At 43.5% G+C, this 17,458-nt stretch overlaps 1 protein-coding gene across 1 annotated transcript in view; it reads left to right on the top strand.

Annotated features, from left to right (window-relative positions):
* The window catches only part of RIMKLA (ribosomal modification protein rimK like family member A), a 41,656-nt gene extending 25,183 nt beyond the window's left edge, over nt 1-16,473 (top strand). The window contains exons 4-5 of the mRNA XM_003812880.6: nt 3,893-4,096; nt 8,376-16,473. Coding sequence (XP_003812928.1) covers nt 3,893-4,096; nt 8,376-8,866 — 695 coding nt within the window. The 3' untranslated portion in view covers nt 8,867-16,473. The remainder of the gene's footprint in view (nt 1-3,892; nt 4,097-8,375) is intronic.
* Nucleotides 16,474-17,458: the final 985 nt, after the last annotated feature.

Here is a 17,458-nt window from a genome sequence, read left to right as displayed (position 1 = left end):
GCACTATTCCAGGCTTTGGGGATACAGATAAAAACAAAAGTTCCTGCCCTCGGGTAGCTTATGTTGTAGAAAGGTAAGACAGCAAACAGAAATTAAATATAATACATAATGTTTTAGAAATTAAAAAAGTAGAAATACAATTCACATAAAAAATTTAACAGTGCAAAGTGTAAAATTCACTGGATTTTAGTGTACTCACTGTGTTTTACAACTATTACCACTACTTAATTTCAGAACATTTCCATCACCCCCAAAAGAAGCCTCATACCTAGTAGTAGTTAGTCCCGATTGCCTCTCCCTCAGTCCCTGGCAACCACTGACCTATTATTAATAATACTTTCTGTTACTATAGATTTGCCTGTTTTGGCTATTTTATATGAATGGATTTATACAGTATGTGGACTTCTGTGTCTGGCTTCTTTCACTTAGCATGATGTTTTCAAGGTTCATCTATGTTGTAGCAAGTAACACTAGTTTATCTCTTTTTGTGAATTAATAATATGACTGTTGTATGGCTGTACCACATTTTACATTTCCACCAGCAATGTTTGAGGGTTCCAATTTCTCCATATCCTCACCATCACTTGTTATTTGTTATGTAAGTATGTATGTATGTATGTATGCTTATTATAGCTATCTAGTGAGTGTGAAATGGTATCTCATTGTGGTTTCGATTTGCATTTACCCAAAGACTAATGATGTTGAACATCTTTTCATGTGCTTGTTGGCCATTTGTGTGTCTTCTTTGGAGGAATGTTTTTTCATATCCTTTGCCCACTTTTTAACTGGGGTTTTAATCTTTTTATTGTCGAGTTTGAAGGGTTCTTGTATAATGTAGATTCTTTTTTTTTTTTTGAGATATGCTCTCGCTGGACTGCAATGGTGCAATCTTGTCTCACTGCAGCCTCTGCATCCTGGGCTCAAACGATCCTCCTCCCTCAGCCTTCCAAGTAGCTGGGACTATAGGCATGCGCCACCATGCCTGGCTGATTTTTGCATTTTTTATAGAGATGAGATTTTGTCATGTTGCCCAGGCTGGTCTCAAACTCCTGGACTCAAGCCATCCACCCACCGCAGCCTCCCAAAATGCTGGGATTACAGGCGTGAGCCACTGCACCCAGCCGTATAATGTAGATTCTAAATCCTTATTAGATATATAACAACATGTTTGAACATGTTTTTCCCATTCCCATAGGTTGTCTTTTCATTTCTTGATATAGTATCTTTGATGCACAAAAGTTTTTTATTTTGGTAAAGTCTAACTTGCCTTTTTTTGTTTGTTTCCATATGCTTTTGATGTCATTTTGTGCTTGCCTAATCCAAAGCCACACAGATTTACATTTATGTTGCCTTCTAAAAGCTTCATAGTTTTAGCCCTTACGTTTGAGTCTTTGATCCATTTTGAGTTAATTTTTATGTATGGTATGAGGTAGGGGTTCAACTTTATTCTTTTGAATGTGGATATCCAGTTTTCCCAGTACCATTTGTTGAAGAGCCTGTTCATTCCCCCACTAAAAGCTGTTGGAACCCTTGTCAAAAATCAGTTCACCATGTGCGTGAAGGTTGATTTCTGGGTTCTCAATTTTATTCTTTTGATATAGTTCTATATGCCAAGCCACACTGTCTTGATTACTGTAACTTTATAGTAAGTTTTGAGATTGGACCCTTTTTCCCTTAAATGAGATTAACCATCCTTGTTATAATGGCTTCCTAGGGCTAGCATGAAGTATAAGTGAAATAATAAAAAATCAAACTGCTTGGCACTTAGTACATGATTAACCATCTTACTGCCTTTCTCTCCTTTTTTCCTTCTTGCCTTAAAACTGTAGCTCCTTTATTAACTGCAGACTGACCCCCATATTAGAACTTCTGTACCCGAAACCAAGAAACCCAGTTCCTATCTCTAGCCCCCATCTCTGCTGAAAATCCTACCTAATGTCCGGAGAACCCAGTGCATATACCTGAATCCCAGCCATCTGTTGCCAGAAGCCAGATCTCCAGATCTCCTGGCATCAAATGTATATCTGCTTGCCCCACACTCATTGATTGAAGACAGGGAACACTGATGCTGCATCGTCCACACTTGCTGGGTGGGGCCTCTCCATTTTCCTCTTGTGACCCCTTGCTGGGCCCTATCCAGCTTCCCTGACACTGACACCCACTTACCTGCACACTCTCCTGTCGCCTGCCATGTGGACATCTTCAGATCACGTGGCTGAACTCCTCCAGCTCTGTCAGGTGTCTAGGGTCCAGTCATCTTGGGAATGATTGCATCCTGGTTATAACATGTTTTGGAATTTACTTTTCAGTTTTATGTACCATTAGGGACTGGTGTATTTGTTTGTTTTTGAGATGAAGTTTTGCTCTTGTTGCCCAGTCTGGAGTTCAATGGTGCGATCTTGGCTCACCGCAACCTCTCTGCCTCCCGGGTTCAAGCGATTCTCCTGCCTCAGCATCCCGAGTAGCTGGGGTTATAGGCATGCACCACCATGCCCAGCTAATTTGGTATCTTTAGTAGAGATGGGGTTTCTCCATGTTGGTCAGGCTGGTCTTAAACTCCTGACCTGAGATGATCTGCCCGCCTCAGCCTCCCAAAGTGCTAGGATGTCAGGCGTGAGCCACTGCACCTGGCCTGGGACTGGTCTTTTTATTAGGACTTCAGAAGAGTTCCAGTCCTTGTAAGATGGTGACACAAAGCTTAGGAAAACCATCTCTTTGTTCCATATTTGCTGAAAAGAATGTTCAGACTGGGCATGCTCATGTCAGATTTGCAGAGCAAACTTATCAGAACCTCTGCTCAGGTCTGTTAACTAATATATCAATGGAAAAGCTGATGTTGGCCGGTTATGGTGACTCACACCTGTAATCCCAGCACTTTGGGAGGCTGAGGCAGGCAGATCACTTGAGGCCAGGAGTTCGAGACCAGCCTGGCCAACATGGTGAAACCTCATCTCTACTAAAAATACAAAAATTTGCTAGGCATGCGTGCCTGTAATCCCAGCTACTCCAGAGGCTAAGGCAGGAGAATTGCTTGAACCCGGGAGGTGGAGGTTGCAGTAAGCCAAGATCGCACCACTGCACTATAGCCTGGGTGACAGAGCGAGACTCTGTCTCAAAAAAAAAAAAAAAAAAAAAAAAGAGCTGATGCTAAATAATTACAAAAGTGTAGGCAATTTGAACAGAAAATAAAGAATTTAGAATCAAGAAGGAATGCTTTCTGCAGAGATCAGTAGAGGCATAGGCCATTCCTTTCAGAATTAAATGGGTATAGCCAAATAATAACTTTATGTCTAAAAGGGAAGATGTCTGTCAGTGCTTCCCTCCTTTGAGCTCCCACAGAATTATGCATAGACCTCTGTTGATGTTATATCACTCTGTGCTACCTTTTTTTGGGATCTCTCTCCATCTAGACTTGGAATTTCTCTAAAGTATTTTCAATAAATTATGTTCTACAAACATTAATTGGCATCTGCCCTGTGCATCCAGCCCAGTGTTAGGTCTGAGGAATTTTTTAAAAATGAATTAGATGTGGATCCTGCCTAATTAGCATCCTGGGGGTGATGGGAGATGCTAATTAACTGTTTTGGGCACTGAATTGATTAGATCTTTGGATTCTATTTTGGCTCTTTCTCTGTGTTTCTGGAATAATCATTAAGTCATTTCAAAAAGAGTGATGGTGGAGGGAGAGGGTATTAGGACCTGAGGAAAGTTAAGGGAAAGTAAGGTTCTGTGGTCATTTGATAAGAAACAAAAGTCTAGCAGAGAAATAGAAGGGACCAAAGTGAGGCAAGTTTAGAGAGAACTGATGACTTTATGGACAAGGAGGCCAGATGGCAAGTACAGAGTCCAGAGCCTTCTCTAACCCCTTCTCTTGCTCTTTTTCTTCTTAAAGGAAAAGCTGTTTTTCTGGCAAGAGATAAACATCACCTCTCTGACATCTGCCATCTGATCCGCCACGATGTGCCCTACCTGTTCCAGAAGTACGTGAAGGAGTCCCATGGAAAGGACATCCGGGTGGTGGTGGTAGGGGGCCAGGTCATAGGCTCTATGCTTCGCTGCTCCACTGATGGACGGATGCAGAGCAACTGCTCTCTCGGTAAGGTATAAAAGCACAGGGTTTTATTAGGGTATTTGGACCCATTCAGCAAATGTATATCGATCCCTACTGTCTTGTCAGACCCTCTGCTAGACACCAGGATCTCACAGATGAGAATGAGGAACAAACTCTTTCCTATGGCAGCAAGCAATCCTGGAGGGGAGCGTACAAGTGTAAGCGCTGTGGCAGAGGTCAGGCAAGGAGTGTCAGGACATGGAGGACTGAACGCTGTCCTCTAGGTGTTAAGACTTAAAAAGGGAGTGACATGAGGACCGACGTTGGAGAAAAACTCCCATCTGGGTAAAGGATGGAATGATGGCATAAGATGGGAGGCAGGGAGATGAGATTTGAAGCTGTTGCAACAGCTCAGGCAAAAAAAATAAGAGTCTAAAGTGATGACAGGAGAAATATATTTTCCTTTTATATTTTAATGGAAATGTTTTCCTTTTTGTATGATGTTATTAGAAAGCTACAGTTTATGCTTTGGTCGAATGCATAAACCCATCCCATTAACCCATTGATAAAGTTTGTTATCTGTTGTACTGAATGGAGATACTTCAAGAGGGATGTAAGTTCTTGTCCCCATCACAGAAAGCTACTGTCAACCTCACTGAATGAGTTTATATGTTGGTGATAGGAAAAAAAAGTCACAAGCACTAGTTATTATTTCCTAAATCACCATATGAGTATACCAAGTCCAGTGACTAATAAAGAGGCTTAGACACTGTCTGGCACTTCTTTCATTGATAGTCATTGAGCATTTCCAGGAACAGATTATGTGATGGATGCCGGGAATGTAGAGATGATGAGAGAGCCCTTGCCCTCAGGTAGCATGTGGTCCCATAAAGAAGACATGGGCCAGTTGTGGTGGCTTATGCCTGTAATCCCAGCATTTTGGAAGGCCAAGGCAGGAGTATCACTTAAAGCCAGGAGTTTGAGACCAGCCTGGACAATAAAGTGAGACCCCATCTCTACAAATTTTTTTTTTAAAGTTAGCCAAGTGCAGTAGCACATGCCTGTAGTCCCAGCTGAACTCATGAAGCTGAGGTGGGAGGATCGTTTGAGCCCAGGAGTTTCAGGCTGCAGTGAGCTATGATTGTGCCATAGCACTCCAGCCTGGGCAACAGAGTGAGACCCTATCTCTTAAAAAAAAAAAAAAGATAATTATAAGATAATTGTGATAAAGTGGTGTGTTGGTGTCAAATGCTAGATTCAGGTTGACACACTACTAAGTACCTTACATGTTGTCTCATTTTCTTTTTTTTTCTTTTCTTTTCTTTTTTTTTGAGACAGTCTTGCTCTGTTGCTCAGGCCAGAATGCAGTGGCATGATCCCAGCTCACTGCAACCTCCGCCTCCCAGGTTCAAGCAATTCTCATGTCTCAGCCACCTGAGTAATTGGGATTATAGGTGTGTACCACCACACCTGGCTGATTTTTGTATTTTTATTTTTATTTTTTATTTATTTATTTATTTATTTATTTTTGAGACAGAGTCTCGCTCTGTCACCCAGGCTGGAGTGCAGTGGCACAATCTCCGCTCATTGCAAGCTCTGCCTCCCCAGTTCACACCATTCTGCCTCAGCCTCCCGAGTAGCTGGGACTACAGGTGCACACCACCATGCCCGACTAACTTTTTGTATTTTTAGTGGAGACAGGGTTTCACCATGTTAGCCGGGATGGTCTCGATCTCCTGACCTTGTGATCTGCCCGCCTCGGCCTCCCAAAGTGCTGGGATTACAGGTGTCAGCCACCACGCCCAGCCCATTTTCATGATCATGCTTAGTGCCAAAGTGTTGAACCTTGTGTGTGTGTTATCATTTTGACTTTTTTAGTTACCTTACAAAATCCATTCATTAGTAACCACGTGGCTTTATAATTTATCCATGTTGCTTTTCTTGGTGAGCTGTTTAAAAACCGTTTTATAGCCTTTTTTAGATAGTGTCATAGGTGGGAAGGGACATTGTTAAGGTAAAGACACTAGTTATTCGACCTGAGAATACAATTCTTAAATCTTTCCAAGGAGACTAACTGGAGACAAATCTGAAGTCCTAGCTTTTTAGCAAAGTAAGGGGAATCGGTCTCTGTCCTTGGTACAGGATTTTGTCTCAGTCCTTTCCATATCTCTCTCTCTCTTTTTTTTTTTTGGTCCATTGAGGCATTTTATTTATAAATATTAATATCTATTACATCCCTAGAAAAATAATCCCAGGATTTTCCCACCTGTGTATTTTCATCTTACTTCTTCACAGGCCATGATGGCCATGATGCCAGCTGAGGTTGTCAGTACAGTGAAACCAAACTGATGGAATGGGAGCAGATTATTCTGCCATTTTTCTAGATCTTCAAATTGCACATCAGACTGGGGCTGTTCACTCCCCACTTGTTTAACCTGCCTGTGAGGTTCACAACAATTTTCCCAGCTCTGTGATCATCAGTGATTTCAGATTTGCCAACGTAACTATGCTTTGTCATCAGTTAAAAGCCAGATGATGACTTTGGAGCATGGCCTAATAAGAACCTGGCGTTTGCCTCTTTTTGGCTTTGGTGATGCTCTTGAGAGCATCAGCCAGGACATTGACATGCATCATTCTGTCAGCACAGAAAGACGGAAGAAGGAGCCATCTCTCTTCTTAAAAATCAATAAGTTGGCCAGGTGTGGTGGCTTACCCCTGTAATCCCAGCACTTTGGGAGGCTGAGACGGGCAGATCACAAGGTCAAGAGATCGAGATCATCCTGGCCAAGGTGGTGAAACCCCGTCTCTACTAAAAATACAAAAATTAGCTGGGCATGGTGGCATGTGCCTGTAGTCCTAGCTACTTGGGAGGCTGAGGCAGGAGAATCGCTTGAACCCGGGAGGCGGAGGTTGCAGTGAGCTGAGATTGTGCCATTGCACTCCAGCCTGGGCGACAGAGTGAGACTCTGTCTCAAATAAATAAATAAATAAGTTAATTTTATTTGTTCTAATCATGAGAAGAATACATTCTCAGTGTAGAAAATTCGGAAAATATGGCTGGGCGCAGTGGCTCACACCTGAAATCCCAGCACTTTGGTAGGCCAAGACAGGTGGATCACCTGAGGTCAGGAGTTCAAAATTAGCCTGGCCAACATGGTGAAACCCGTGTCTACTAAAAATACAACAATTAGCTGGGTGTAGTGGCGGGTGCCTGTAGTCCCATCTACTCGGCAGGCTGAGGCAAGAGGAGAATTGCTTGAACCCAGGAGGCGGAGGTTGCAGTGAGTCAAGATCACACCACTGCACTTCAGCCTAGGTGACAGAGTAAGAGTCTCTCAAAAAAAAAAAAAAAAAAGAAAGAAAGAAAAAAGAAAATTTGGGAAATACAGCAAAGTCAAATGAAAAAGGTATTTATCGTCCCCACCATTTAGAGACAACTACTGTTAATATTTTGGTGTCATTCTTTACAGTCTTTTCTTCTGAGAAATCTCTTTTTGCCTAGTTATGGTCATATTGTATAGTCTTTAATCCCCTGTTTTCCCATGTAATTACAAGCTGTCTGTGGGCATTATTATTTGTTTTTGGAACAGGTTTTACTCTGTTCAGCCTGTTTTACAGGCTGGCGTGGAGTGGCATGATCATGGCTCACTGTAGCCTCAAACTCCTGAGCTCTAGAGTTCCTCCCACCCCAGCCTCCCAAGTAGCTGGAACTGCAGCTGGGGTGGGAGGAACCCTACAGTGAGCCACCATACCCACCTAGTTTTATTTTTATTTTTTTGTAGAGATGGGGTCTCACTGTGTTGCCCAGCCTGGTCCAAACTTTTGGCCTCAAGCAATCCTCTCACGTCAGCCTCCCAAAGTGCTGGGATTACAGGCATGAGTCACTGCACCCAGCTGGTATTATTATTAATGGCTGTAAAATACACTGTTTTTCTCTATTGTGAGAGATTTAGATTATAATTTTTCATTTCTTCATTCAATATTTATTGAATATTTATTAAGTGCCCATCATGTACCTGGCTCTATGATTTGTATTTTAAATAATACTGCCATCAACATCTTTGTGCATAAAGCTTTTTTTCCCCCATATATAAGATTATTTCCTTGGTAGTAGGATGGCTGAGTCAGAGGAAATCAGCATTTTAAAGACTAGATAAAAAATGGCCGTATTGTTTTCCGAAGGTGTACTGATTTCCATCCAGACCTTTTGTGATTAATGATCGAGCCTCTCTTTCTGCCCCTCCTGGGCAGATCCCTGTCTCTTCTTTGAAGAGTCATCTGACTTCTCAGTTGTGACCTTTACATCACTGTGCTTTCCCCACAGGTGGCGTGGGCGTCAAGTGTCCGCTGACAGAACAAGGCAAGCAGTTGGCTATTCAGGTGTCCAACATCCTAGGCATGGACTTCTGTGGCATTGATCTCCTTATCATGGACGATGGCTCCTTTGTGGTGTGTGAGGCAAATGCTAATGTCGGCTTCCTAGCCTTCGACCAGGCATGCAACTTAGATGTGGGTGGGATCATTGCAGACTATACCATGTCCTTGCTGCCAAATAGGCAGACTGGAAAGATGGCTGTCCTCCCAGGACTGTCGAGTCCGAGGGAGAAGAACGAGCCGGATGGCTGTGCTTCAGCTCAGGGAGTTGCAGAGAGCGTCTATACCATCAACAGTGGGTCTACCTCTAGCGAAAGTGAGCCTGAACTGGGAGAGATCCGGGATTCCTCAGCAAGCACAATGGGGGCCCCACCCTCCATGCTGCCTGAACCTGGCTACAACATTAACAACAGGATTGCTTCTGAGTTAAAACTTAAGTGAATTCCTGCTTTTTGGCAGCATTTAAACCAAATCCTACTGCTTCCCTAGTAGTTTTGAGTGAATAAAATCTGGACTAATGTGATTTCATTTGCACAGAAACTAGAAATCCCATCTGGGCACTCAGCATTTTTTCTAACGATGATTTAAGCAAATGGCCTAGCTTTGTGGTTTTTACAAAGACAAATATAAAAACACTCACAAGAACAACGTCCCGACTGATCAATATGAGACTGATGTCTGCTGTGAGCACGTGGATATTACGGCTGACTCTAAGGCACTGACTCTGCTGTTGCTTCTGACTTTTAGCAGTAGAACCCATTAGCTCAAAATGGCTCTTGGAATTATGCACTCAAAAGCAACCACGGGATGGAAGCATGTGCAGACGAGGTGGAATGTGACTGCAGTAATAGGTTCTTCACTAAGTGTGTGTGTGATGCTTGGAAAAGACACAGTTCAAACACTATTAGAGGATCGATCTCTGCTCCCCATCAATCACCATCTTGACCATATTTCTCCGACACTCAGGATATGGTGTTTTAGGGAGCTTCCTCTTTAGCATTTTCAATGAAGCACTTTGTAGAAAGTGAGATTGAACGTTCTTTGACTTCACAGGTTGGCAAATGTCCTGCTTTGTAACTGGGCCTTTCTACAAATTGCTTTGCCACTCTGAATTTATAGACCCTGCTTCAACTAATGTCAGCTCTAGCAGCTTCTTGCACCTTTGCTGCCTTTGGCCTCAGCTGGAAATGCACTTCAATGAGCTAGTGGCCACTCAGTTTATTTCTTAAGCGTGCACTAGAATCTAACACCAAGGACTTTCTTTTTCAATGGACTCTGTTCACTTGTCATCCAGAAGCCAGTGGGTTTTTACCATAGAAAGCTACTTGGAGATCATCATTCTTCCCCTCCTCTACTGAAACTTTGTGTACTGCTTAGCTGTAGGGTGTTTTCTTGTATGAGTGGGTGTTGGAGGTCTATTGAGTAGATGGGAGCCATTGGAAACACTCCAATCCCCTTGAAACTCTACTTTTATCTAGGATCCAGACACCTGTCCTTACCCACTTTTCCAAACGGGGAAGACTCAGGTATCAGGAATTACCCATTGCACATTTTGCGGGGGGGCTAATGTAGACATGACACCAAGTGCTTTTCATTTTAATACTCTAAGCAGTAGATGAGATCTTTCCCTTGGGAGAAATCACAGAGATGGAGTTTTCCATTTCTGCTTATATGAAATATGACTGAAAATGAACAAAGCCACCTTTTTAACCAAATACACTAGAACATATGCACTCAAGAGTTAGCATAATTGGAGTTATTTTCTTGATGTTGCATGTGCCAAGAACACTTAGGGTTCCCCTTTGGGATTACCTTTGAAGCCATGCGAGGCAAGAGGCCTCGCAACTTTATAGTCAGACCTTGTGTTTTATCCAACCCCTCCTCCTGCCCACCAAGATAATCCTGAGCTTCATCACCCATTTTATTTAGCAGACTTATTTTCTAATGCTCTTTAGCTGTTAAAAAAAAATCATTCCTCAAAAAATAGATCTACCCTTAAAGGACAAAGATTTACCAACACTGAAGACCCGTACAGGTTGACAGTTTCTAAAGAGGGTTCTAGGAATGTTCTGTGTAAGGTCAGCTTCACTGGAATAAACATACATCTTCCCAAGGTGACTACTTCAAAGGCAACACTACCCATTCGGGTGCAGAAATTACCATACTTACTCTGCCATAAATGTAAAATGTGTATAAAGTTAAGCTATTGCATTTTTTCGTAACACATTTAAATAGAAATTGGCTTTTAAAGTATTGTAGTTAAAACCAGATCTCACCAAGTAATAGTTGTGCAATTGACAAATGTTTGGTGCCATGTAATGGAGATGTCACACTACACAGTTGTAGTTTAAATGCAGTCCAACATAAGGTGCATGCCACTGAACTGTAACCCTAGTAATGTGTCTTGTACAGTTGAAAAATAATACTTCACCTTTATATAGGTTAAGATATGTACCTTATCTTTACCACTCAGGGTGGCTTTAAAAGACGGACAGCTTTAGGTTTGTTCTCACTGGAACTGGTTACACTTTCTGTGCAAACTTAACCAAGTGATGATCGTCTGGAAGCTGCATTCCCTCATTTCCACTGTTTGGTGTGAATCTAGTCTCCCCACTTTATCTAAAAGGAGGCTAGCAGGGCCCCAGCCTGAGCAGAGCAGCTAGAGAGTGCTTCCAGATTCCTTTGCCAAAGGAGGCCCATTTTCCAGCTGTGAGTGACATCTGTAGTCATTGGCTTCGTTGCCTGGCACTAGCCCTGTCTAGAAGTGGAGAAAGCTGGATCACAGCTGGACCACAACCAGCTCCAATCCAGGATTTCCCATACCATGCTGGCTGTGGGCTCTGTGAGCCTCAGCCAGGTGGCCAGGCTATACTTGTCACAGCTGGCCACAGGCCTGCTGAAGGAACATGGGGTGTAGAGCCAGAGCCTGGTTCTGGTTCTCCGCTTGAACAGCTGACCTCGTGCAATCACAGGAACTCTGCATCTCCATGTTTCACTCAGATAGAGAAAATGCCTCCTTTGTTTACCTCTTTGAGGCTGAAGTAAGTGAGACTGGTGCATGTAAATTAATGGTAGTAGAGCACCTCCCACATCTGATTTTATAACAGTTTCCCATCACTCCTTAAAGAAAAAGGCCAGGCCGGGCGTGGTGGTTCACGCCTGTAATCTCAGCACTTTGGGAGGCCGAGGCGGGTGGATCATGAGGTCAGGAGATCGAGACCATTCTGGCTAACACAGTGAACAAAAAATTAGTCGGGCATGGTGGCGGGCGCCTGTAGTCTCAGCTACTTGGGAGGCTGAGGCAGGAGAATTGCTTGAACTTTGGAGGTGGAGGCTGCAGTGAGCCAAGATTATGCCACTGCACTCCAGCCTGGGTGACAGAGCGAGACTCCGTCTCAAAAAAAAAAAAAAAAAAAAGCCACACGTTCTTGGCATTAGCACACCAAACAGTGGTAGGGTACCCTGAGAAAGGAATGCAGCTTCTCAGAGGCCTCACTTCCAGCCAGGGAAACTTAAGACCTGAAAGGAATAAGGCTCTTTGAGTATTCAGACAGCCTTCTGGATGTATCGTATATAACCTGAAACTCTCCACTCTTGTATACCAACTAACAAAGTCTTCCTTATGTAACATAGATTGCAGTGTCTGTATATGGTCTTCCCATTATCTGGTAGTAGCATCTTGAAACTGGTCAAAACTTGAATGCCAATAGCTCAGTCACTCAGAATATACGATTCTGCACTTGGGAAAAATGTCTTCATGCTGTTTTTCTGATCGGGTATGGGGTTGCCAGAATGAGGATTTGGGGCTTTAGGTCTTTCGGATCTCAGAAACAATATAAGTAGATCATAAGCCACTAGTGTCACAATTTCAGGCCCATTGCTTCCAGCTAAAAGGAGATTCCATGACCATGGGGACCAGGAGAGGAGGAAAGGGAAAAGGGAAAGGTCTGGAATAGTTTTGTGAAAGAAATAAAAAATTGGGATCATTTGGAATTCTAGTAGGAAGGAGGAAAAAATGGCTCTTCTGTGGGCTGTTTTAATGAAAGAATCATGAATATGTATTGATCAGAGGTAGATGTCTTTGAAGCTGTTCTGCATAAAGATAATGAGATGCATGGATTTCCATCCACCCTGGAGAAGTGGGGGAGATGTACTTCCTCCCTTCTTTAAATCCTGAGGAATGCTGGTCTTGAGAACACTGAATGCAAATCTGAGGAAGATGTAAGCAGCTGGCTGGGGAGTTTTAGGACCACCCAAATAAAAGCTGACCCTCCCAGAGGCTAATGAACCACAATGCTGTGTGCAGGCAGAGCCTTAGCAGGTCAGTTTAAGGAGTCAGGTCAGAGAATAAATCCAACCTTAGTCAAGTCACTACAGTTTAATATTTTCCTTTGCAACTGGAGGTAAGCCTGTTTGCCATTAGTCTGAGTGGATGTCTTGGGAAGGCCCCTGAAAATAGCCATATTTGTCACTGTCCCTAAAGTGAATGTTCATAGATCTGGGGCTGTTTTTGACTCTACCTCTGAGACTCAAGATCAGGACAGATTGTTACTTTAAAATGTTACCTGGAAGATGATTCTTCTAAGGGCTATACTGTTTTAATCTTTTCCTAAAACTAAATCATGCCTCCATTCCAGGTCTATGGCTAGACTCTGCAGCCCTCCCTCCTAAAACCACAGGGCTGAATGTGGAAACTTTCTTCTTTTAAGCCTTTCCATTTCCTTCTCTAGGTACAGCTCCTGTGCCAATATGCACTGTCTCAAGCCCTGTGCTGGCATTCCAACCTGGTTTGGTAATTTTGCTGTGAGGTTCATGTTCTCTGGGGTTCCAGGGCAACACTAAGAAAGTCGCTTATGATCCCCATTTGAGACCATGGAAATAGCATTTTGGAGACCAGTCTAGTCCCCCATTTTATAAGTAGGGAATCTTACTTAGTTCCAGAGGCCATGGTCACTTGCCAGTCAATAGCAGGGCTGGACTCAGGCAATCTGATTCCTCATCCACTTTGGCATACTGCCAGAGGTAGCTCCATCCCTCCCTGGAATCTAGCACATGCTCCCATCCTGGGCCTACCCTCCGCCTCCTCCCCTTCTGATGAGCCTCTGTTCTGGATCAACACGGTGTTGATGTGCCAGCTGTCAAGGGTTCAGCACTTGGATGGCTTCTAGGTGAGAGCCCCAAAGGCATGTATATTTCCATGATGCAAGCTGGCTCCTGGCCCGCACCGTCTTTAGACCAGCCAAGACCATTTAACTCTACCCCACACTTTCAGTGGTGGGATGTGAGGAAGAAAGCCCATGCCAAGCTAACTGAAAGCTTATTTGGCTCCAATTCGGCTGATGTTCCCTCACTGCAGAATGTCCTGGAACCCAAGGGTTTGCAGCTCCTAAACCTATTGCATTAGGCACACCCAAGAAGAAATCCTGTTCGATGCACATGCTCCAGTTTCAATCAGCAACAAGGTCAAAAGTTTCCCCCCATTTTCTATTCCACAGTGCGTTCCCCTTGCAGCCAGACATTAGGCACAGATTCATCCCTATTGTAACCCAAATGTCAGCTGAGGGCTCCCTGCCTCTTGACATCCAGAGAGGTCTGATAACTGGGCTCTCTTTCTGAACCTCTAGATTTCTGTGATTTTTCAAAGACTTATATTTTTGCAGCCACTGCTGACTCCACACTTCTGCTACCTCATTTTAAATAGCGTCTTATCCCTGCAATGCATCAGCTGAGACATGAAGCTCAGTTCCCTCGCCCATTTCCACATAGCAAAATTCAAGCGAGTGAGTGTGTGTGCCTGCGTGTGTCTCAGTGACGTGGGAAGGAATGGCAGATGCTACAACAGTGCAGACTCGGCACCCCATTTATAGAATGTTCTTTTTATATACTATGGAGGAATCTCCACTCACCTTCCACTCCACGTGGTCCCTGTCTCCTGTCCTTGGGACAGAGCAGATCCATTTATATTCTCACATACAACCGGATGGATAGCCATTTCTTTTCTTAATTTGATTCCTGCCACCACCCTTACCGTCATGACTTCACCTTTTACCATGGGTGGCTTATTAAAAACATTTTCCTGGACAAAGACAGTTCCCTCCTCAAGTGGAATTCGAGTGCCATCTCTTAAGGTGATGCATTTTTAATTCCCACTGCACAAGCCAGGCATCACAATGACCATATTCACCACTCGTTGTCAGGGGTACACCTTTTGGAAGGCAGCGTGGGCTAATGTGAATGGTACTAGTCTGAGTCAGATCCAGTTCAAATCCAGGTAACTTAAAGCTTGTGTGACCCAGGGACACTTTACTTCAACTTGTTAAACCTTAATTTTGTCACCTATAAATGTGATACATAAACAAACTTGAATGTGTCGCACTTAACCACATGCCTGGTTTTCCATAGGTTCCTTTCCTCTTGCTTCCCCCACTGTGAGCAACACAAGCATCGCCTTCTTGAGATCATGGCTCAGTGCCAAGGGATAAAAGCTGGCAGACAGCAGCTTTACAGCTGGGAAAAAGAGCTGCTGGGGGCAGGGCTGGCGGCAGCTCAAGCATGCTGTGGTTCAGGCTAATGACTGGAAGGTCCCATCCATCCTTGAGATTTTATGACGCTATGTGCAAGATCTAGCGAACGTATTTGGCTAAGAAAAATCCTGGAGGAGAGACTGCCTCAGACAACTGGGAGGCTGGAAAGCCGACCTGGAAAGCAGCCTGACCTTGGATGATTTAGCACCTGGGTTTTTTGGCTCTTCCTGTATTAGGTTTGCTGGCTTCGCATCAAATGGAAGGAGGTGGTGCCAGGGACGTGAATTAAACCTGTCAAATAGAGGGTGAGGGGAGTGCAGAAGGCTGGGGGAAGGAGGGGCTGTGTGGGGAACTCTGATAGTCTGACAGCACCATCTGGACTTGGCAGGGATGACAGCCCTGAGATCAGATGGAACTAACCAATAAAGCTGCTAAAATTCTGCTGTCCTGGGCCTATCCGGAGTGGGACTCCCATAATCTCCTATTTAGAAGGAACACTGATCTGCAAGGGGAGAGCTGGGGCCCTTAATCATTCTGCAGAGCTGATAACGGTCACTGTGGAGGCAGGACTAGGCAGGTGCCTGGTTTGCTTAGTCCCACCTTGAGGTCCCGAGTTCCAGTGGTGTGCTGAAGTGGTTTGCGCTGGCCCATGAGAGTGGATTGTTCAATTTCCAGGAATTTTGTAAGCTGGTTGGTAAACACAGCCACAGTGACCATTAGAGATTATATTAACCTGCAATTAAATAAAGTATGTTAAAAACAGTAATAAATACTCAAAACTCATCACTTCCTAATTATTTTACTATTATCTATGTTCTTGAGGATACTGACATCTATTGTATTGGTATGGTGTGCTACAATATAATGGCGTGCTATTGCACATCTCTTCCCAACCTGAACATTCAGTGACATCACATCAGTAGCTGGAGAATCGGCCCTATTGAGAGTATTTATACCACAGAGATTGGCAAACACTCTATATCAAGACCCCCCTCCCCAAGAGCTGGTTGTTAAACATTTGTCAGCACACCACTGCTGCTGGGAGACAGAGAGAACAAATTGATACACATGAGCACTGAAACATCTTAGTTCCAGGGAGGTAGCATTTGTGTTGTATTTCTCAGAAGCAAGTGTCCTAGTGTAATGTGCACAAGTGGCATGAAGTTTAACACCTAAAAGACTGCTTCTCTGCTTTTTCTGTCTAACTTCTGTGATTTTAACACTTGAGAAAGATGTTTACTTTGCTACTAAACTTATTGGAGTGATTTGTAAAGTTCACTGTCACCTGTGGGCAGCAGTTCAGCTAAATTCCCTCCAGGAAAGTGGACTGTAGTTTTTCCTGCCTAACTGGCAAAATGAAAATGTGCTGAAAAGAATACATCTTAACTAGGCACCAAAATAGCTCATTTCCAAGTGGTTTATACAGCAATAACAGTGTTAACTTCTCCAACAGAGAAGAAATCATTTATAAATGATTGTTTTGCTGTTTTTGCTTTTTATTAAAATTATTACTATGGAACAGAATGCTTTGTTTGCCTTTGTCTCCAAAATTCTGTCCCTTTTGGTGGTTCTTGTAAAGTAAGAATCACATGCTGAATCTACATTTTATTATTTTCATATCATAAAATGAGGAAGAGCCTTCACAGAAGAAACTTCACCCTATTCACTTGCACACCAGCTGCGTTCTGAAAAACTATAATTTTCCTTTCAAACGCAGAGTGCCGTCTGAATTGTAATACTGCCAACTCTCAACTGTCAAGATGATGGAGGAAAATACTAATGCAGATGGCGTGAGCTTGTCACGGGCCTGCTCAGCGTGCTCTCCTGGGCTGACATTTGAATTAAGATTCAAATAGCAAGTGAGAGCTGAAAGCTGTTTAAAATGGCTGTGTGGTGCAGTAAGGGGTCTCAGGGGATTGAAAGAATCTGTGTACTCACCAGAAGAACTCTGACAGGTCAGGCAGGGCCCTCAGGACTTGTGTTTGCCGGACATTTCAAGAGGCTTCCTGGGAGAAGCGGTGATAAGACCCTGGGGGACTAACAGTCAAAACAAGGCTCAAGACCCTTGAACTAAGGCTATTCCCCAGCTTCTGAGGGTCAGGGAGTCCAAACTGAGGTCAGAGCATCAAAGGGATAGTGCTTGATTGCTGCAGCTGAGGATGATTTGGGGTATGACATTATGTACCATTCATATTGTCCTTGAACCCAAACACTGGGGAATGTGGCCTATGTTTCTTTCTTCTTCTTTTACATGAAAATCGTCAAACTACACAAAAGTGGAGAGAATAGTAAACTCCCCAGAAAAGGACGTTTCCATTTGCCTTTACCACATATAAAAAGATTAGCAGTAATCCCTTGATACCATCTAATTCCCAGTCCATATTCAAATTCCCCCATTGTCTCAAAGAGAACTGCATTTAGCTCCATGGTAGACCAGCGTATTTGGTGAGAAAGGAAGTACTTTGGAAAGGTTGCTGATGGCTTCCCTAACCCTCTTGACGGTGGCTCT

The sequence above is a fragment of the Pan paniscus genome, chromosome 1 (genome assembly GCF_029289425.2).
Source record: "Pan paniscus chromosome 1, NHGRI_mPanPan1-v2.0_pri, whole genome shotgun sequence".
Classification (NCBI taxonomy): domain Eukaryota; kingdom Metazoa; phylum Chordata; class Mammalia; order Primates; family Hominidae; genus Pan; species Pan paniscus.
The sequence above is the reverse complement of the archived record's forward strand: the minus strand, read 5'-3'. Positions and strand labels throughout refer to the sequence as shown.